The following is a 23,067-nucleotide window of genomic DNA, read 5'->3' as shown; positions in this document are numbered from 1 at the left end:
GAGGGGAAAATGTCTTTTGTTAACCAAATGTAGAGAGATTCCTCTTTTGTTTACCCGAGGGAGTTAAGTCCTTGGGGAGCAGTTAGTTAGAAAAGGTATCTTCTCTAAAAAAAAAAAAAAAAAAAAAGCGTGCAGACAGTGACATTAATCTCTTTGCTATTTTTAAAAATACTAACTGAAACCATATATTTTTGTTTTACCATTGCTGTGGAATTTCATTTTTGGTTTCACAATTACCATAAAATGTGATCTGGAAACTGCTTGCAGTGAGTAAAGGGGTAAATCTTTCTAATATAGCAGGGAGAACTTTGCTAGTCAGTACCTCTCCCCAAGCAGTTACTGGTACATCTAATAAATGGTCCCAGAAAATTTGGCTAAAGTAAAGAGTATATATTTAAACATACAAACACATTTTATAATGCCTTAAGTATAAATGTATGTCACTATTACATAGTACCTTGGAAAATACTGGATTTATGTGTCCAAATCCCCCAAATCTCTGAATTTCCTTTATTGGATTGTAAACTTTTATCCTTCCATCTTTACCTCCTTTTTTTTTTTTTTTTGGAGGGGGGAAGACAAGGCATTTAGGATTAAGTGACTTGCCCAAGGTCACACAGCTAGTAAGTATGTCAAGTGTCTGAGATCAAATTTGAACTCAGGTCCTCCTGACTCCAGGGCTAATGCTCTATTTACTATACCACCATCTTTCCCTTCTTAAACCTGTCCATACCTTGACCTCCAATCACTCGACCCTCTTCTGCTTTCCCAGTTCTTCACCCACTGCTTTTTCCTTAGTTTCTTCTCTTTACATTCTTTCCTATTTTAATTCTTTTTTATTTTAAATTTTAAAATAGATTTTTATCATGACTTTTATTTATATATTAAATTCCCCTTGTACCTCTCCCCTCCAAGATAGCCCTTATGACAAATTCTTTTTTAATGAATGGAAAAGATGAAGAGAAAAATGTCTGTAAAACTGATCAAGCATGCTAAAAAAAAATCTGATGTTATATGCAGTGTTCCATAACTGTGAATTCCAACATCTGCTAGAGAGATATTGAGGGAGCATATCTCTTTGGGGCTAAGCTTATGATTATTTTGTGGTTGCTTGGTTGGTTTTTTTTTCTGCTAACATTGTTAAAGTCATTGTGTATATTGTTTTCCTGGCTCTTCTTGTTTCAGTTTGTATCAATTCTTGTAAATCTTTCTATGCTTCTGTATTCATCATGTTCATTATTTCTTATAGCACCATAATAATCTGTTACCAGTTTAATTCTATATTTTCCTTTACCCCTGATTCCCTTAATTCTAAATTGTATCTCTATGAGACCCCAAACCTAAGTGACTTTTACCAACCATCTACTTTTCCCAAATGTAGATGGGACAATAATACAGTTAGGTAGAATCAGACCTGGTCCAGTAGCATGACCCAATGATAGTCATCGGTAGTTTGATGTCAGCTTGACAAGAAATCTCCATTGGAGTGCCCCAGGGATCTGTGCCATATTCTGTTTAGCAATTTCATCATTGAATGTAGTAAAGCATAGATGGTATTCTTATCAAATTTGCAGATTATAAAAAGCTGTCAGGAATAGATAGTAGTACACTTGGTGATGGTCAGAATTGAAGATCTTTATTCTCTAGACTGTTGAATCTAATAAGATGAAATTCAATAGAAAAAAATATAAAAGTCTTAAAATTGAGTTACACAAATCAAGTTTACAAGTACAAGATGGAGGAGATGTGATTAAACAACTATTTGGAAAAGATCTGGAGGTTGTAATGGACTGTAAGTTCACTATGATTCATTAGTGTGATGTGGTAGATTGAAAAGCTACTGTGATTTGAGGCTGCATTAACACAGGTATGGCTTTCAGGAATTAAGGAGGTGATAGAACCTTTGTACTCACACCTTGTCAGACCCCATCTGGAGTATTGTGTTCATTTCTAGGACCTTTAATTCATGAAGAACCTTTAATAAGTACAAGTGTGTTCAAAGGAGGAAAACTTGATGATAAAGGGCCTTGAATTCATATCCCTTAAAGACATACAATGGATCCTATTAACCAAGACTTCTATAAGAATTTATTTTCATCAATGACAATAATAGCTGACATTTACATAGCACTTTGAGATTTACAAAGCACTTCACGCACATTTTTCATTTGTATGTCTACCTGTTGTCTTTACAGCTTCATTTGTAAGAGCTCTTAAAATAATCCGGTGCACATGATTCTCACGACAAGCTTTTCCCAGGTCCATTTTCACTGTTTTATAAGGTCATATTGCTTATTATTTTATATTGTTCTTTTCTGTAATGTTTTATAAATAGTTCACATTCTAATCTGTGTTGCCCTTGACTGACAAATCTTTCTATTTGACAAAGAGATTGTTTGCTGGCTGAGAAGTTCTTGGGACTTTTTGACTTCTTCATTAGAGACATTCCTTTAAATTGAATATATTGATCTAAGAAATGTCAGTTATCAGAAGCAATTTCTTAGATTGCTAAGTAAGTGAAATTAAAACCTTCTTTCTAATAAAGTTGTAACCAGGTTGTTAACATTTTTCCACAGAGGAAGGACATGTTTTTAATATATAAACCACTAGAAGACAATGCCTTTTTTTCAGTTTGGTTTCTGCTCTTATATTGTACAGAAGCTAATTTTTCTTCTCTCTCAAGAAATAAACTTTGGGGTAATTTTTTTGCCCACCATCATTGTCCTTCATTTCACAAATTGAGTCTACAGTACAGTCATATTTTACTTAAGGTTTTGGTTCTAACATCAGTAGGTGAGGCAAAAATTGAGTATGTCCAAAATTATGCTTGAAAATCCCTCTAAATGACTGGTTTTGAATTCATCATAAGACTATCTTTTGCAGTTCTATTGTATTCCCCCACATCATTTAGCATAGTATTCAATACATAGTGTGTGTTATCACAAACCTGGCCACCCTCAAATATTTAGAACTTCATTTGGTTATCAAACCTCTTTTAAATTCAAATGAAAGGAGTAAGCCTTCTTTCTGTGAATTCCTTTAATCAGATGACTTTCCTCCAACATTAACTAAAGTCATACAAATACTAAGGTTAAAGAAAAATTTTGTTAGGATGAGAGAGAAAGGAGAGATACTTTTGGAAAATAAGTCATTTTCCCAGAAGGCAGAACTGAAGCAAGATGCAATACCAGGAGGGTTTGAGCAGCTGGGTGCCTAAGGGTCCTAGGTCCCTGAGAGTCTTGGGACAATGTGCAGAAAGGGATGTAGGAGAGTTCAAAAGACACAGTAGACTTGCTCTGTTTTGCTGCCATGAGAACACCTAGGTCTTCTGTTGCCTCATCTGTAGCTTGGTGCTCTGTTGGCAACACACAAGATGTCAATCTCTCTTGATATATTTCAGGGTTTGTTTTTTGGATGGGGGAAGACAAGGCAATGGGGGTTAAGTGACTTGCCCAAGGTCACACAGCTAGTAACTGTGTATCTGAGTATCTGAGGTTAAATTTGAACTCAGTTCCTCCTGACCTCAGGGCTGGTGCTCTATTCACTGTGCCACCTAGCTGCCCCTCCTTATATTTCATTTCTAAAGAGCAGGAATGTTTCTAGCTTACTCTGTTGTTCAGTGGTTTTGGTTGTGTCAGACTCATGACCCCATTTGAGGTTTTCTTGGCAAAGATACTGGAGTTGTTTTCCATTTTCTTCTCCAGCTCATTTTACAGATGAGGAAACTGAGGCAAAGAGGGTTAAGTGACTTGCCCAGGGTCACACAGCCAATAAATAAGTGTCTGAGGATTTGAATTCAGGTCATTCTGACTCTGGGCCCACCACACTGTCCACTGTACCACCTAACTGCCAACTTACTCTGTGACTTTAAAAGCTCCATATACAGCTGGTATTTAGGTGGTTCTATCTAATACATTCCCCAATGCATGTGTGTAATTGTCCTAAGAGATTTACTTTCTGATGGGGATTTGTCAGTCATTGTAAATACAATACTAGCTCAGATACAGTCAGATTAGTTTAACTCTTAGTTATCCAGAGGATTGTTTTTACTTGTGGCTCAGATAGAACTTTGTAGAGAGTAGAAACTAAGCCTCAGGATTAGGAAGACCATCTCCAACACAGGCTACATGACCCTGGGCGAGTCACTGCCTCTCAGTGCCACAGGCAACTCTCTAAGACTATACATTTCAGAGCATGAGTCAGTCAGTCTGCATGGGCAAAAGGAGTTTGCTCACTGTGAGTGAGTTCCTTATGCCAAGGAAATCATAGATCTAGCCCCCCCCCCCCAAAGAAATAATGGAAAATGGGGATGGCATAGTTCCTGGAACATAGAGGTAGCACTGAATTTGAAGTGGGAAGAACTGGGTTGGAATAATTTAGCACTTGTAGCCATGTAACTTTGAGTGAGTCAACCAACATATCTGAACCTCGGTTTTCTCATCTACAAAAGAATACAGTAGTACTGTCTTTCACTTTATTTCCATGGAGGAGTTGAGGTTGTCACACACACACACACACACACACACACACACACACACACAGACACAGAGTAAATGGCCTTGGATCTTTTCTTCTGACAGTATTTTAATGAGGGAAAAAGACCCCTGATTTCCTTGAGTAAAGGCACAATTTTTTAACTCCTTTCATTTAAATCCATTGTACTTTTTCTTTAGGAAGAAAGAGAAAATGGGACCCTACAAGACTCTAAATAGATTGCTGATACGCACCAGTATTTCAAGTTCACCTATAAGTTTTAAAAAAATCTAGAAAGTGATCTTTCATAGGATCCAAACTGGAAGGGATCTCAGAGGTCACTTAGTCCAAACCCCTCCTTTAATTGTTAGAGAAACTGAGGCTCAGAGAGAAGTGTCTTGCCCAAGATTCCAGGGGTAGTAATGTTAAAGGCAAGATGTGAACTCATACATCCTCAGATTCCAAAGCCAGGGCTTTTTCAATTGTACCACACTGAGAATTACTACATCTAACCATAAGAAAAATGTAATGTATGGTATTTTACGGACTACCCAAATGTTGTGTCTGTAGTTATAAATAGTCATTATTCTGTACCTACATACTTAAAGGGCATTTCTATTGGTTTTAAAAAAGTCATTCTGATTAAAAAAAAATTTATGGTGCAAAAGATTTAACTTTAATCAAGTTCTTAGTGGATTTGTTGAAATCCTTTGGACACTGATATGATAACAAAAAGAGCCATTAAGTCTGTCCTTAAACATAACACCAGAAATTAATTGACTTAAGTCAGTGTGTTTCCCAAATCAGATTTATTTTGGCAGCAAAATTGGAGGCTGAAGAAACAATCTGTTACTAAAAAACAAAACAAAATAAAACCCAACAACCCTCCTCCCATCATGAGGTAGAGGGGAGGTAGGAAGAAGGAAGTCATTGCTCAATCTTCCTTCAAGCAAGTTGGGGTCCTGTAAGATCCCTGAGGTCGGACCAGTTTTGTCTTCTCTAGGCGGTCCATTTCTGCATTTTACTCTCTACGTCTCATAAGACCTTAGCCTAGGTGCCTTCACAGTCTGTACAGCTCTTTGTGCTTCCCTGTTCTTCTTTTTCAGTTGCATCTTTGCATTCCCCATTTCAACTTTCTAATTATTCATTTCATTTTTCCTTTATATGACATTCACATCATCACCTAGAGTTTTTGTCGTTGCATATTCTCCTCTAATACACTCTCTATCATTTCTACATCAGAATAAAGGGAAATAAAACCAACAGACTATTTCTAGTTGAGGGGGAAGAGATGGGGGAAAGCACTTATGTATAGCTCCTGCTGTGTGGCAGGCACTCTAGTAAGTGTATTTTATAAATATTCCCTTATTTGATCCTTACAACAACTCTGAGAGGTGGGTGTTATTATTATCCCCATTTTAGAGTAGAAAAAACTGAGGCAAAGAGGTTAAGTGACTTGTCCTGAGTTACACAGCTACATCTGAGATCACATCTGAACTCAGGTCTTCTGACTCCAGATCTAATGCTCCATCTGCTGTTTTATAATCTATTCTAGTAGTCTTTGTAGTTGATTAAATGTTTTAGGGTTGTCCAGAACTATTATATAGGGAATTGTAGGGACTTCCCTCTATTCACACAGAAAAACTCCTCAGCACCCCACCTTGGTCTTAGTCACTTGCCCCAGGGCAAGATAAACCAATATTATCTATAGCCATATGAAAAAAAAAATGCTTCAAATCACTATTTGAATGATCACATATTTGAGACGTGCACATTTCAAATCACACATTTGAGAAATGCAAATTAAAGCAATTGTGAAGTTCCATCTTACACCCATCATTGGCAAAGATGACCAAAAGGAAAAAAAAAGGAAAATGACCTTTGTTGTCAGTGCTGTGAGAAAATAGGTACATTGATGCATTATTGGTGGATGTATACAACCATTCTGGAAAGCAATTTGGAATCAAACAAAAAAATGTATATGTTCTTGGATGTACCACTGTTAAACTTATAGATGTACCACTGTTAGACTGATACCCCAAAGAGATCAAAGCAAGAGGAAAATGTTTTATACGTACAAAAATATTTATAGTAGTTCTTTTTGTAGCAACAAAAAAAAATTGGAAAACTAAGGGGAGACCCATTAATCAGGGATTGGCTGAAGGCATTATGGTATATGAATGTGATGGAACATTATTGTGCTTTAAAAAATAAGGAAATAGCTTATTTCAAAGATATAAGGGAAGATTTGAATGAACTGATGGAAATAAAGTGAGCAGAAACATAAGAACAATTTATATTATAACACAAAAATTATAAAAATGAACAATTTTGAAGACATTTGTGAACTGATGGTGAAGGAAATGAGCAGAACCAGAAGATGAATGTATACAATGACAACAGCATTGTAAAGACAATCTTGAAAGCTATAAGAACCAGGATCAACACATGATCATTCATGATTCCAAAGGACCAATGATAAAATATGCTATCTTTTTGAGAGGAGAGGAAATGAATTCAAGGTACAGAATGAGAGAAATACTTTTAAGCAAACATTGAGGGAATTTGTTTTGCTTGACTGCATATTTGTTGCAGGTAATTTGTTTTGCTTCAATTTTTTTTCTTTAAAATAAGGTAGAAGGAAGAAGGGAGAGAAAAAATATGTTAATTTTAAAAACTAATAAAAAAGACATTAAACAGCAACAAAATTAATATTAAAAACAATAGACAGCACAATGACACTACTTTCAGGTTAAAGTACAATCTTTCTTTCTTTTAATAAAGTTACATGTACCATCAGTTGTATTTACTCTTTTTTTATGGTAAATAGTATTTCATTTTTCCAATTACAGGTAAAGATAGTCTTCAACATTCATTTTTATAAGATTTTGAGTTTCAAATTTTTTCGCTCCCTCCCTTCTCTTCCTACTCCCCAAGAAGGCAAGCAATCTGATATGTTATACATGTGCAATCATGTAAATATATTTCCACATTAGTCATATCACGAAAGAAAGAACAAAAAGGAAAACACACACACAGAGTGAAAATAGTATGCTTTGATTCGCATTCAGATTCCATAGTTCTTTCTCTGGATGTGGATAACATTTTCCATCATGATTCTTTTGGAATTGTCTTAGATCATTGTGTTGCTGAGAAGAGCTAAGTCAGTCATAGTTCATCATCCCACAATGTTGCTCATACTGTGTATAGTGTTATCCTGGTTCTGCTCACTTCACTCAGCATCAGTTCATGTAAGTCTTTCCAGGTTTTTCTGAAATCTGCTTGCTCATCATTTCTTATAGCACAATAGTATTCCATTACATTCATAGACCACAGCTTGTTCATCTATTCCCCAGTTGATGGGCATTCCCTCAATTTCCAATTCTTTTCCACCACTAAAAGAGCTTCTATAAATATTTTTTGTATATGTGGGTCCCTTTTTTTTTTATCTCTTTAGGATACAGACCTAGTAGTCTAGATGGGGAGAAAAAAGAATCTGAAAATTTTTTGGTTTATATGTCTTCAACTTATCAGAAGATAGAGGAAGCTAGGAGGGCAAATGCTATTCTCTACTTAATTCTAACTAATTAAGAAACATTATTTAGTGATGTGGAAGTGATAGGAAATGTGGTGATAGTAGTGATATTGCTGGATCAAAGGGTATGCACAATTTCATTGCCCTTTGGGTATAGTTCCAAAATTGCACTCCAGAATGGTTGGATCATTTCACAACTCCACCAATGAATGATGCATTACTGTCCCAATTTTCCAACATCTTCTCCAACATGTATCATTTTTCTTTTCTATTTATTCTTTATTGTCATTTTGCTTCATTGTTTTCAGGGAATATGCTTTGTATTTGGAAATTCATATTTGCTATGTTAAATCAAAATTTATCAATTAAAACTAGATGAACTTAAATAAATCAAGAAACAAATAAATATGGAAGGGAGAAGAGGACCTAGGACTGAGACCTAGGGAACACCCATGTTTAGAGTGCCACTAGGAAATGGCTGATGATCACTCAGCCAAGGAAGCTGAGGAGTGATCAGACAGGTAGGAAGAGTGCTAAGAAAAAAACCCCAATGTCATAGAAACCATGGAGAATGATAGGGAGCTATTGAAGGGTGTGTGAGAGAGACACACACACAGACAGACACAGAAAGTAGAGAATAGAAAGTGCTCAATTTTCTCATTCAAGTAGGAAGTAAGTTTATTTGCTAAGGGACATGGTAGGAAGGAAGACCAGAGGAGAGAGGAGACACTTTGGAGTATATTATAGAAGTGTTGTAGCAAGTCATTTAGGAGAGAATAAGAAAATTGCAGTATAGCAGCAAGGGCCCAGTTAAGATTATGCATTTTAAATTTGTAAGGGACCCTTTTGACACAGATGCTTTCCCCTTTTTCTTCTCATTAAGACTCTTTAGAGTGATATAGTCAGAAATATTTTTTTAATTTCCATTTTCATCCTCTAAAAAAGAAGTTGTAACTGGAAACAGGTACACATCAGTTAGGGGACAGGTAAGAAAACCATGGTATATGCATTTAATATTCATATTATTGTACAGTAAAAAGTTACAAACAAGAGAAATTCAGAGAAACTTGTATGAGCTTATGTAGAATGGAATCAGCAAAACTAGGAGAATAATATAATACTACAATTAATGACTACAACAACGTACATGAAAAAATCTCTAAGAGGAAGTCAAATTCTCAGTAATTGAAAAACCAGTGTAGGTCCCAGAGAACTGAGAGGGAAACATAATTCCTCTCTCAGAGAGGTGGGAGACTACTGGGACAATATATTGTAATTATCAGATACAGTCATTTTGTCAGGTGTTTTTGTCTAATTGTTTTTCTTGTCACCGGGGAGCATTCATTCAGGGTGGGTGGGAATGACTGTGAAGTAAAAACAAAAGGCACTAATAAAATGTATTTTTTTAAAAGGAAACCATATGGGCCTGAAGCTTCTAACCATGAGGTCTTTGTATTTTCTGAACTGTAAAAAATGAACTTTCCTAAATTATAAGTTTGTTGTCTAGCTATGAACTCCAGGATGACATAGTCACTTTTCTCCACATTTCCTATCACTTTTGTATTACTAAATAATGTTTTTAATTAGTTAGAATTAAGTAGAGAATAGCATTTGCCCTCCTAACTTCCTCTATTTTCTGATAAGTAAAAGCCACATAAACCCCAAAATTTTCATATTCTTTTTTCTCCCCATCAGAATGAAACTTCCAGTAGGTATCAGGATAGCTTACTTCAATGCACATTGTATAATTCATTTTGAGAAAGAAGCAATCATATCTTCAAGATCATGGGCAGTAGAGTGGCAAGTAGAATGACATCGTACTGGGTGGCATGGCTAATGGATTGGGGTTTGCAGAGTTAGTGGTGATGCCCCAGAGCTATATCACTTCTAGGATCATAGTATTTAGAATTGGACAGGCTATTAGAGATCATTCAGTCTAATTCTCCCCTCTGCCATACTATCTATATCTTTCCTTTACTCTTAATCCAAATATTTGATCTTCACCATGTTTCCACTGAAATTCACCATTTTTGTAGAGGTATATACTTTTCTGAATATCAGTCTGAGGACCAGTCTGCCCAGTCTGAGTGAAACTGATACTGTATTTATTAATATTTTAGTATACCTTTGTTAGACATAGTCTGCATAGCAGCAAATAGATAGATGAGGTTGTAAATATTGCTTCTTATAAGCTACTCTATTATTTTCACTTGAGAAATACAAGGTACCATCTTGACTAGGCTGCTTTTTTTTTCTATGCCACAGAGGTGGCAAACCCCAATTAGAATTTGACCCACATTCATTTCAGTACCATGTTCCATCTCTCTCATTCCCTTACTTCTCATTTTTACTCTTAAATTATATTACACAATTTGATGTTTTTCCTTATATTGTCCTCTAATTATTTTGTATGTTTATATCTTAGTTCCTCCACTCCATTATAAATTTCTTAAGGTCAGGAACCATGCTATATGTTCCTTTACTGTCCCCTATACCACCTAGTTTATCAGGTTCTCATCCCTGCATCTAAATATGTTCCTCTTATATGGAACATTCCCCCATGGAATGTGCTCTCATTTTCTATTTCTTTAATATAAATTCTTCATGTTCTTAGGATCAGCTCAAGTCCAAGCTTTTGCATGAAGCATTCCCAGATTACTCTTCACTTGTCTTCCCTTTCTCTAAAACTGTATTAGCATTTATATTTCATGCCAATAAATACTCATCAAATTTTGAGTGAATACCACACAATTTGCCATTTGTTTATAGGGGTAGTCCCCTAGATGAGATACGAATACTCAACTATGTGAAGATAAATACTTCAGTGGAGAATTCCCTGTAAAGTCAGAAAACAGACATATATCTGGGTGCATGGTGATGTCCTGAAGCTGTTTGCTGCTGTTAACTGGTGGTGTCCTTGATTATAGGAACTTGATGGGTGCTGATAAAGAGGGCTCCAGGACCATATCATGGGCAGTAGAGTGGCAAGTAGAATGACATAGTACTGGGTGGAATGGCTAATGGATTGAGGTTTGCAGAGTCAGTGGTAATGCCCTATAGCTATATTGAAGATGAGGAAGACCTCTAACTATCCTGGGCTTATGTGCAGAGATATTATACTAGATAGGGTCCCTTTTCTCCATACTTCTCCCTTTAAAGAAAGTTTCATTTATGTGTTTTGTTCTTATATTACATTTATCAATTGCTCCTACTTCAAGAGTAGTATCATAACAAAGTAAAATAGCTAAATAAAACTAATAATATAGCGACTTCATTTGACAGTGATTGCAACATTTCATATCTATAGCTTCCTGCTTCATTTTTTTAAAATAACAAGAATTTATTTTCTCTTTGAGAAAAGAGAAAAGAAAACCATATTTCTTGTAACAAATATGCATAATCAAGCAAAAACTTACTGACCCTCAAAAGTTATGTATATATAATCTCTATGCATCCTAAATCAATCACTTTTCTGTAAGGATAACATATTTCATCATCTGGCCTTTGGAATTATGAATGGTCATTGTATTGATCATAATACAGCTTTCAAAATTGTTTGTACAGTGTTGTCCTCCTGGTTCTGCTCATTTCATTCTTCATCAACTTATAAAAATCCTAAAAGTTATTCATTTAGTTAAGAATCAGGTAGATTGAAGATCAGATTCCCTAGCTTGGACTATGAGTATACTTAATTACCTTCCTATTAAGTAGCTTTTGTGGGCTCTTCTCGGAAAGTAAACAATTTTTATAATGTTGTTTTATGGAAAAAGCAACCAAACATCAAATAAATTACTTACAAATGGACTTTTGGAACATAACTTACTTATAAGCTGAAGACTGGCTACATATTTGCTATATTATTTACTCTACTTTTGCTTACCATTAGTCATGTCTTCCCAACTAGACTATAAACCGCTTTAGTGCAAAGATCCAATTTCATATGTCTTTGATAAAACCCACAGCGCTTATGATAGGACAAAGCACATAGTGGGAATTCAGTAAATACTTGTTGATTGATTTAACATATATTTGTTGAATTGTGTGTGCGTGGGGGGAAATGAGCTCAGGGTTTTCTCAGGTATGAACAGCCTAGAAGATCTGATGTACCCTGGGGAGAATGAGTCAATTGTAGGGCAACTCAAATATTTGTCCCAGGAATCCTAGAGCTGAACCAGAATGAACCTAAACCTCCAGGAAAGCTTGAACAGATCTGATCCTTAGAGAAGTCAAACTGACTATAAAAGTCCTTCTGAGATTACTTTTTCACTTGTTAGGTCCAATTTCCACATTTGACCTGAAGTTAACAGAGCCTTTCTACAAGAGGTAGAAAGAGGTAGGGGGCAGGATGTCCAATGAACAACTTTTTTTTTCTTAATTAATTTGATCATATATTAGACTTCCTCAAATTCTCTTTTGGAGCAAAGAATTAAAGAATTTGGAGTAAAGAAAGTAAATCTTAAGTGAAATAAAAGATAAATATTCTAAGTAAAGAAAATATATGACAAACAATATAAAAGCAAGTATTCCAGAGACATTTCTTTAACTCACATTAAAATATTGACAAGTAGAATAAAATATAAAGGAAGGAGAGAGAGAGATGAAGAAAAAGAAAAAAAAGAAGAAAAAGAAGAGGAATAAGCCCCTCCCACTGTCTCTACATTTAGTATGATAAAGTGGACAGACTCTCCAGGACATGGAAAAGGAATCACTGCAATCTGAGCTGCTGTGAAGAGGCCAACTGTGAAGCCTTTGAAGAAATTAACACTCCTTCACCAGTGTGAGGTCTTTGAACTGAAAGCAAGTATACATTGTACTGTTGGAGTTAGTTACTAGGAAATGAGGCCCCTGGTATGAATGGGAATATGATTACCAGTTTGGCATCAAGCATTAGGAAAATTTTAGAGCAAAGCTTAAAATGTCCCAAATCTCTCCAATTGTTAATGAATATACATATAGAAGAATGTTCATTATTTTTTGTTAATACTCTGATACATATGAGAAATAAAATGTGTCCTACCCTGTTACATCACAGAGAGTTAATTATATTGGAATTTAATGATTAAATTAAACCACTGCCATTATTTGTTTCTTGAATTTATGCTGTCTTTAGAAATGACAGATAAGAAAATAGCCATGTTATGTCATGATTTTTGGTGTACAGTTATGTATCAATATAAGACAACCACTGTCCTGCTTTAATAAATTTAATGATAATTTAGTGAAAAAACAGTATCTGCAGCTTTTAACCTTTTGAAAAATTGTACAGGCGTACGTATTTATAAAATGCTTTAAGGTTACAAATTGATTTCCTCAAAGATTTGTGAAAGTAATGCAAATATAATCATTCCCATTTTATGCATACCCATTTTATGCTGAGAGCTTGAATAAGTTGTCCATGGTCACCCAAATAGTATCAGAGACATAATTTGAACCCTGTTCTCTTCTTACACCAAATCTAGTACTCTTTACACCATATAACTGCATGTATGTAGTAAAAAGATAATGCCTTTTAATGGATACAAATCTCTGTATATCTTTCTTCTTCTGTTTTTTATTCTCAAGGGAGTGTGCAGGGATTGTATAGCAATGACCCAAAGGTTAGAGAATCAGTTAATCATATTAAAAACATAAAAATTATGTAATTTCCTTAAACTTTTGATAAATAAAATTAGATATCTTTACATCAAATTAAAATCATAGTTCACCAGTTCAATTTGTACAAAATGCACAGTATATTCTGGACTCCCATCCCAACTTGCTACCATTTGTTTTTCTTTCTCCCCAACTCCTATTTCCTCCTACTTATGGATTTTCTCTCTCTCTCTCTCTCTCTCTCTCTCTCTCTCTCTCTCTCTCTCTCTGCCATTGAACCCTATAGATCACATGAACTTTCCATTTGACTTGCTCCTGAAATTGCCTGTGTTTGTTGTCTCCTCCTGGACCAGGAGAAAAAGAGAAGGCAATGGGGAAAAAGAGAAGACAGTGGGGCAGTGGGGGAAAAAGAAAGACAATATGATGTAATGGGTAGAGCACTGATCTTGGAGTCAAGAAGACTTTTGTTTGAACCTTGTCTCATACATTTTCTGTGTGAGTGACCCTAGGCAAATTAATTAACTTCTCTGGGCCTCAGTTCCCTTATCTGTAAAATGAGAGGGTTGGACTTGTGACCTCTGAAGTCTCTGCCAGCTCTTATGATGATTATAAGCAAGATACTAAATTCTTTGAGAAAAAAAAAGTGACCTGAAGGCTTACAGATCACAGCATCATGGACCTGGGATGGATGTCAAAGATGAATTGGGTCAGTGCCCAAGAAGGAGAGGCTACTTAATGATGGTGGTAAAGGAGATAAAAGTCTGTCAGTGAAAATAAGGAGCAAGATATACCAGTTCCACCTCTTAGTCTAGTGTGTTGAGGGACATAAAAGAAAGAGCAATCAGCACTGGAGAATGTAACCAGAGATCAAATGTTTTATATATCTTATTTGTCTAGCTTTTGAATTTTCTTCGTGTTTCCTCCCCAACTTCACTTTTTCCTACATTCCCCACCTCCCAACACACACACACACACACACACACACACACACACACACACACACCCTTATTCCTTCCAATTGTGGAGATCGAAACTGAAAACAGTATTTGAATAGAAACTTGACTAATGGCCATTACTGAATATGGTGGGAAGATTAACTCACAGATCATAAATGACCTACTATTTATGCATTGTAGTGCCATGCCAACTGTCTCTTTTTAAGCACCCAAGTACTTTGATATTTTGATAGATCAGTGGTCTCATTGGTTAATCTCTCTAGTGGTGCAGATCTAAATTAATCATGACATTTCATCCTATTTAATTCTTGCTCACATTGTCTTATAAATTTTCCATGGGTTTTCCATTCAATGTGGTAGGCACCTCCCTTAGATCTGTTGACACTATCTGGATGCCAATAGAAATGCATGGCTATCAGCTATTTCTTTCTCTAACTCATGGTCATCACACCTTTTCCAATTATACATCTTTCTGCTGAATCCTTTATGACTCTTCCTTTGCAATTAATTAGTAATATTGGTACAGCATACTTACACTCAATCTAGAGTCATTTTTAAGTATGTACTATGTGCTTAATAGGAAAGCATGTAGTAGTAGTTAGAAAGGTAGCTTCAAAACTAGAAAATTCAAGTACCTTTTCTAACTTATACTGGCTGTGACCCTTACTTAGCAAATCACCTTCCCGTTGGCCTAGACAACTAAAAATGTAAGTTATAAGAAAAGCACTGAGCTGCATTGGAGGGAATTTCATCACATGGGAGTGCCTTACATCAAAAAAAATCACAGGAAGAGTCCCTATTCCTATGTCCTATATGTTAGGCACTATGCTAGATGCTAGAGATACAGAGGCAAAAATGATTTTTAAAAAATCCCTATTCTCAAGGTGCTTATATTTTCTTGGATGAGACATTGCAAGCACACGCGCGCACGCGTGCGCGCGCGTGTGTGTGTGTGTGTGTGTAATGGGAAGAGTGTATATGGAATAAATACATGCAAAATAAGTACAAGGTAATTAAGGAGCAGGGCACTAGCCATTTTGAAGATCAGGAATGGGGTCCTATAGAACATGGTGCTTAAGGTGAGACTTGAAGGACGTGTAGAATTTTCTGAAGTAAGGTAATGAGGAAGAACATTCAAGGCCTGGGTAACAGCCTGTACAGTCACAAGAAGATGGGAGATGGGATGTGTTAGGAGAATAACACTTAAAATGCCATATTTTCTGGACTTTAGAACAAGGGAAGGGGAGTAATAAATGACGAAAGATAGGTTAGTGCCAGGTTATGTAAGGTCTTAACTGAAAAATAGAGGAGTTTATATTTTACTATACAGGCAAGGTGAAACCATTGGATTTTAACTGAGCAATGGAGTGATGTGGTCAGGCTAGTATTGTAGTAATATCACTTTGGGAGCTATACAGAGTATACAGACCAGAGAAGTGAGAGATTGGAGACTGAGAAAGCAATTAGGAAGAAGGCCAGGACTTGAGCTAAGGAAGTGGCCTTGTGAGGGGAGAAAAGGGGGCAAATGCAAGAAATGCTCTGGTGGTGGAAATAACGAGACTTTGCAATTGGTTCTTCCTTATAGTAAGTTTAAGTCTATTTCCCTGTAAGTTTCATTTATTAACAAGTATTCTGTTGGCTGAAATTACACAGAATAATTCCACTTCCTCTTGAACATTGACAATCCTTCAAGTATTTGAAAACAGATATCATCTCCTTTTCTTCTCCCCTTCTAAATCTTCCTTTCTCAGGAAAAATTTCCCTCATTCATTCTATTTTCTCATATGGCGTAGAATCCAGATCTTTTCACAGTCTTGGAGAAGTAAGACTTCTGATTCTCGAATCCCAGATACCAGGTTTCTCTTAATGCAGCAAAGATTGCATTAGCTTTTATTGGCAAGCATATTACAGCATTGACTTATATTGAACTTTCAGTGAACTGAAACCCCTAATTCTTTTTTGTATGAATTGCTGTTAAGGCACGCTTTCCTCCACCCTGAACTTACACATTGATTTTTTTAACCTAAAAGCAGGCCTTAACATTTATCACTATTAAATTTTATCTTGTTAGTTTTGAACCATCATTTAAGCCTTCTGAAGTCTTTTTGAAGCCTATGTATTGCAATATATTAAGTTTTTCTCCCAGATAAGTAATTTCAAAATTTAATAATCCTTTGCAGTGACCCTAAAGGTCAGGAAGTCCAACCTTCAATCCAATGCAGAAATCATTTCTACTATATCCCAAACAGGTGGTCATCCAGCCTCTTATATCACTGAAATCCTTGATAAAAAAAAAAAAAAGTTGAAAAGATCAGGATCAAGAGCAGACATGAAAGACATAGCAACCATATTTCTTCACTGTATCATTGGGAACATTGTGGGAAACTTTGCTAATTTTTTTTTCTGAAAAAAAGTACACTATTCAACAAATATTTACTAAGCAATTGTCATTGCAAAGCATGGTACACAGTACCATGGGGTTATAAAGTAAAAAAAAACAACTGTTTCTTCCCTTGAAGAAAGTGCTTTTGACTTGTTAGCTCAGTAATGATGCAAAAGGGGAATGAGATTTTGGTATAATTTGTTCTTAGAAAAGGCATGCTAATTCCTAGTGCTTCCTTTCTAAGAACTATCTATTTAATACTTTATTCTAGAATTTGCCATAGACTGACATCAAGTCCACTTATAAGTAGTTTTCAGAAATCACTTTTTACCCCTTTTTGAAAATCTGAAACATTGGTCCATCTCTAGTTTTCTGGCACCTTTCCAGTTTTTCCATGATACCTCAAAGATTATCATATCAGAAAGTTCCCTCACTACCCTAGGATATGTCATTTAGTTTTGAAGACTTTATCTGTTCTAAGCAGCCACGTGCCCTCTTCATCTATCTTTGGCTTCAGTTCTCTCTTCCTTATGACTGTCCTAATCATTCCATATTAGAAATACTTTTTCTCAACATAAAAGTTTAGTATGTTAGAAAGTACAATCAGAAAGGAACTTGTATCCAAAATGAATGTTGTTTTTCATAGTATTCCAGAAAGATATGTAGTTATTTCAATGATTTTATTGTCATACAAACATTCTCTACTCCTTTGGAACTGCTGTCAGAGACAGGTTACAAATCAAGGAAATGAATGTCATTCCTTTATAGTCAGTTATGCTTTTTAAAAAATATTTTGTTGATTAAAAAAGTAACATAACCCCTTTTGTTTTTAAGTAAATTTTTATTTATTTCATTTATTTCCTTACATTTCCATAATCCCCCCCAATAGTCTGCTTTGATCTACATTCAGATTCCATTGATTCTTTTTTGGATATGATTAGAATTTTCTATCATGAGTCTTTTAGAATTGTCTTAGATTACTGTATTACTGAGAAAAGCTAAGTCAATCATAGTTGATCATATTGCATAATGTTGCTATTACTATGTACAATGTTCTCCTGGTTCTGAAATCTGCCTGCTCATCTTTTCTTATAGCACAACAGTATCCCATCAAAATCATATACCACAACTTATTCAGCCATTCCCCAATTGATGGGCATCCCCTCAATTTCTAATTCTTTGCCACCACAAAAAGAGCTGCTATGAATATTTTTGTACATGTAGGTCTTTTTCTCTTTTTTGTGATCTCTTTGAGGTACAGATGTAGTAGTGGTATTGCTGGATCAAAGGATATAAATTTGATTGCCCTTTGGGCATAATTGGAAATTGCTCTCCAGAATGGTTGGATCAGTTCACAACTCCACCAACTGTGTATTAGTGTCCCAATTTTCCAACATCCTTTCCAACATTTTTCATTTTCCTTCTCTGCCATATTAGCCAATTTGATAGGAACCACTTCCCTTCTTATTATATTCTATATTAATTATATCTTATTATATTCTATATTAATTTTGTTTATGCAGAAGTTTTTCAGTTTCATGTAATCAGTTATATATTTTATCTTTTGTAATTGCCTCTACTCTTTGTTAAAAAATAGGTCTCCTTGTTTTATTGATTTTTTTTTCTTTTTGGAGGGGAGAAGGCAGGGTAATTGGGGATAAGTGACTTGCTCAAGGTCACAGGGCTACTTAAGTGTCTGAGGCTAGATTTGAACTCAGGTCCTCCTGACTCCAGGGCTGGTGCACTATTCACTTCACCACCTAGACACCCCTGTTTTATTGATTTTTTAACATTACTTTTATGCCTGAATAGGTTTCTCTACTTCAGTTCTCTAAGGAACCATCTCTTGTAAGAACAACAAATAAAAATTTTAAAAGAGAAAAAGAGCAGCTCAGTAAAACCAATGCATCAATCAAGTCTGACAATAAATGCAATATTTTGCACCCATATTTTCCCACCTTTGCAGAGAAGAAAGGTGTATGTGTGTGTATATGTATTCCCTCCTTCCCCCTCCTCCAGGGACAAACTTTGTGGTCAGTATAATTGTTTTAGTTTTAGTTTGCTGTTGTTCTTTCCATTAGATTGTAAATTCCTTGAGGCCAGGGTCTGTCTTTTGCCTCTTTTGTATCCCTAGCACTTAGTATAGTGTCTGGCACATAGTAGGTGCTTAATAAATGTTAAACACACCAATACCACACAGATTGACCACCCAACTAATTCATTAGAGTTGACTCCAAATTCTTTTCAGCTCGTTCCAAAATTCAAATCCACCCCTCAAAGGAAAAAGATTTACCATTATTATTATTATTATGCCTTTTGGAGGGCAGTTGGCGTTAAGTGACTTGCCCAAGGTCATATGGCTAGTTTTTGTGTTATGCATCTGAGATCAAATTTGAACTCAGGTCCTCCTGACTCCAGGGCCGGTGCTCTATTTGCCCCAAGATTTACCATTATTGAAGAAATTCAAAATCATGTATATGCAAGGCAGTTCTGAAAGAATTCCAAAAATATTTTAAATGATGGTAGCTTCACTGAAATAAATGCATAATAATCTTGTAAGAGTTACTCTTTTGAAAAGGGAACATACTTATTTGGATATGAACCCCAAGAAAGCATTAATTGGATTTAGAAATTCTGCTATATTTGTTTTTAAAAACCAAAAACATTATAGTTATACCTTATAGACATATTTAATAGATTGATTCCTCTCACCCATAGCACAAGGCCTATGCCCACCCTTTAAGAATCAAAGATTCTATGATTAATTGAAACCTTGAAGGCTAAGCAAAGTGGCAGTGAAAAAAAAATGTTCTTCCCTCTTCTTTTGGTTCTCCCCTCCCCCAGGCTTTATTCTTCTGATTTATTCAAGAAAGGGAACATAAAAGCATCTTATTAGCAATTCTTATCCAGGAGATATGAGCACTTAAGGTCAAGTGAAAGGGGATGGGGGGGTGGGGGAGGGAGGCAGAGAAAGAACACAGGGAGGAAAGTCACACAATGAAAAATGTCTAATTCAACTGCAACCAGAATGAAACTTAACATTTCTTATGCATTTTAATTATTAGAGAAGTTTAAATCATTCTTGCAACTGTTTTTTTTTAAACATCCATAATGTTAGTACTTGCTTTAAATCTTTACACTGAGATGCCTAGGAATAACTAGAATCCAGTTGAAGTAAAAGCAAAATTTTGGTTATCTGGCAAAGAATAAGATTGTTTTTCTGAACCTAAAATTAAAATAGCATAAAAGGCTGGTTAGCATTGTTAAGTTCCTGAGCACTGTCTTCCTACTGGGAGGTGCCCCTACACAATGCCTGGGCACACTCATTACAAATAAAAGTAATCTCCTCCTTGCAATGATATGTAATGGATATGATTTAACATGAATCACAAACTTCTTCCATTCATCTAACAGATTAGATACTATTACACTATTTTTGTTTGGTGGGTAGGATGTGGAAAAAATAGCACTGATAATTCTCCACTAACATTTACTTGAGGACGGCTTAATTTTTTCCTCCACATAAGTAAGAATATTTTTTGAGTATGGTATGGGTAATACTATTTGGAGCTCCTGTGACAAATGTTCAATTTCTGTCACCAGAATTCTTTAAAGGTGGGTCACCCTTGAGGCCTTATATCTAATATGTCATCTATAGTTCAACACAGATTTTTTTTTTTAGGTTAAGACTTTGCAATTTTATTACATTAAAAAAAATAAATAGATGCCAGTTCTCAGTTCAATTTCTTATGGCCTTACAGAAACAATCGTTGAGGATTATACTCATGAAAGGTTAACTGTTAACTGCATATCTACAACATTTGCATAGTTTTTATCTGTACGTTCTCATCACCTAGCACAGTACCCGCCATATAATGGGCACTTATTAAGCGATTGTTGAGTTGAACTGAATTTTTATCCTTTCCTCAGTGGCAATAAGGTGGGTTCCGGAGCAAGCTTTGGGGAATCTGCAAAGCTCCTAATCAAATCTAGAATTTTATGGACAATACCACAGTGGTTTTATAAAAGTTATTTTAAAGACTTTAAGAGAACTCGACTAATTTACAAAAACAAAACAAAAAACCAAAACCATTCCCTGGAAAGTGAGATGTTCAAGTCGAGGGGCTCTCCCACATCTGGCCTGGGGGGCTCCGGACCCGAAGATGAGTCCCGCATAGCTGACCAATCCCAGTAGTGGAGAACGGTCACTCTTTCCCATTCCTCCTCAGATTTCCCTCCACCCGGCCCCAGGGTGTGGGGAAAGAAGGAGGAGGGGGAAGGACCAGAGGGATGGGCCGGGGAGGGGGGAGAGAAGACGTCTCCGGCCTCACCACATCTTTCATCGCCATGCCTCCCTCTCCCCCCCCCCCAGCCCCTCCGCCCCCTTTCCGACCTCCTGAGCAAGCTGGTCAGAGAGGGGGCCCCTTTCTCCTTTTCTACTCATTCTGTCCCCACCCCCTCGGAGAGAAAGCAGGGTCTTTGTGGCCCTGCCCCCAGAGCAGCGGCAGAAGCAGAGGGGGCGGACCATAGGGCAGAGACACTTCTCCTGGCCGCCTGACCCCCAGGTGCATTGTCCAGCCGAGACCACCCTCAACCCCATGCCACGACTCTCCCCTCCCCCCATTTGGCTGCCCCTCTGCTCCTTCCAGCGTCTCCTTCCGCCTGGCCGGCCATCCTGCCTGCCGGTCACCAGAGGCCAGATGCACAAAGTAGTCCGAGGCTAGCGGTGGCGGACACCGGGAGGGAGGGAAGCAGCTCTTGTCCATCCCGCCTCCGCCCTGGCGCCGCCGCCTTCATACCCCGCCCCTAGCTGTGCTCCGACTTCGCTCCTCCTTTAGAACGTGGGTCCGCGAGCTGGGGCCCGGCAACCGCAGCCAAACAGTCTGTAGCCCCAGCCTCGGCTCCAGTCCAGCCTCAGCCTAACTGCTCTGTGTTGCGCTGTTTCGTGCCGCGCCGCGGCGGATCCACTGCAGGAAGCCCGGGCTGCTCGGTCCCCACGCCACCCCTGGCCCTCGAGGCGGAACAGGGAGGCAGGGGCAGGCTGGGGAGCCCTGAGTCGGCCAGGTGGAGATTGAGGGGAACATGCTGGGGTAGCCTCGTTGAATGGCGCCTTCTCCTAGACCTCTTGAAAGGCTGCGGCCACCGGAGATGCTGCTCTGGGGAGTCCTGGTCCTCCTCATCTCCGGCCCAGGTGGGTGCCTTATTTTTTGGAGGGGATAGAGGGAAGGATGCTGAGTTTGAGGAGGGAGGGCACGTGAGCCTGGAGGAGAGGGGTCTGTGTGTATTAGGGAGTTAGGAGTCTCTAATGGTCAGGCTGGGTGAACCCCAGCCAGCACCTCCCCCGCCCCAGAGGTCTGGAGTCCTTGGAAAGGCAAGGGGTGCAAAAGTTCTTAAGGTTTCTGTGTGAAGGTGGGGGAGGGAATCTCATGTCTCTTTGCAGCAGACCAGACCTGGTTCCCGCCGCCATAGATTCAGTGACCATGCTGCCGTGGCTACTGTCCACTTGCACCCCCTCCCATTCCTTCCTTCGTCCATTGTCCCGGCTCCAGCCCCTCTCCCCGCCTCCTTGGTCAGCCCGCCGGACTCCCCTAGCCTGAGCAGCGGCGACGGCCGCACGTGGCTTTATTTATATTGTTTCCGTGGTGGCCGTGGTGTCGCCTAGGGGGCGCCCCGCGAGGCTCAGCACAGCGTGGACCAGGGGGACTCCCGGAACCTGTGGGGGAGAGGTGGAGGCAACTCTAGGACCCCTATTTTCGTCTCCTACCTTCGCTGCGCCCAAGGAACTGAGGAAGAGGTGGAGACAGGAGAGATGGGAGTTTACTTTTTGCCGGTTTCCACTAGATGTGAGGGATGGGGAAGAAGGGCGGCGGGGGGGGGGGCGGGGGGAGGGATGGGAGGGCGCGGAATGCTGTGCTAGCTACCTTTTCAGAAATTTGTAGGATGTCTAAATCAGTTTTATTCCTCCGGTGTTTTGAAGGAATGGTATATTAAAGGGCAGAGACCGTTTTTGGGTTCTGTGAGCTTTAACTTTGCTGGAGGGTGTTTCTCTGCTTGCTTCTGTGTTGTAGCCGGGAGGGAAGTGGGGGGGGGGGGAAACCAGTGTAGTTAATTTGTTTATTTTTGTGGTG

At 37.8% G+C, this 23,067-nt stretch overlaps 1 protein-coding gene across 1 annotated transcript in view; it reads left to right on the top strand.

Annotated features, from left to right (window-relative positions):
• The first annotated feature begins 21,734 nt into the window (after positions 1 to 21,734).
• The window catches only part of PRTG (protogenin), a 150,144-nt gene continuing 148,811 nt past the window's right edge, over positions 21,735 to 23,067 (top strand). The window contains exon 1 of the mRNA XM_069098104.1: positions 21,735 to 22,130. Coding sequence (XP_068954205.1) covers positions 22,043 to 22,130 — 88 coding nt within the window. The 5' untranslated portion in view covers positions 21,735 to 22,042. The remainder of the gene's footprint in view (positions 22,131 to 23,067) is intronic.

This window comes from Petaurus breviceps, unplaced genomic scaffold (genome assembly GCF_028583685.1).
Source record: "Petaurus breviceps papuanus isolate PSGF00001 unplaced genomic scaffold, PetGlider_PUasm1.0 37, whole genome shotgun sequence".
NCBI classification, from domain to species: domain Eukaryota; kingdom Metazoa; phylum Chordata; class Mammalia; order Diprotodontia; family Petauridae; genus Petaurus; species Petaurus breviceps.
The sequence above is the reverse complement of the archived record's forward strand: the minus strand, read 5'-3'. Positions and strand labels throughout refer to the sequence as shown.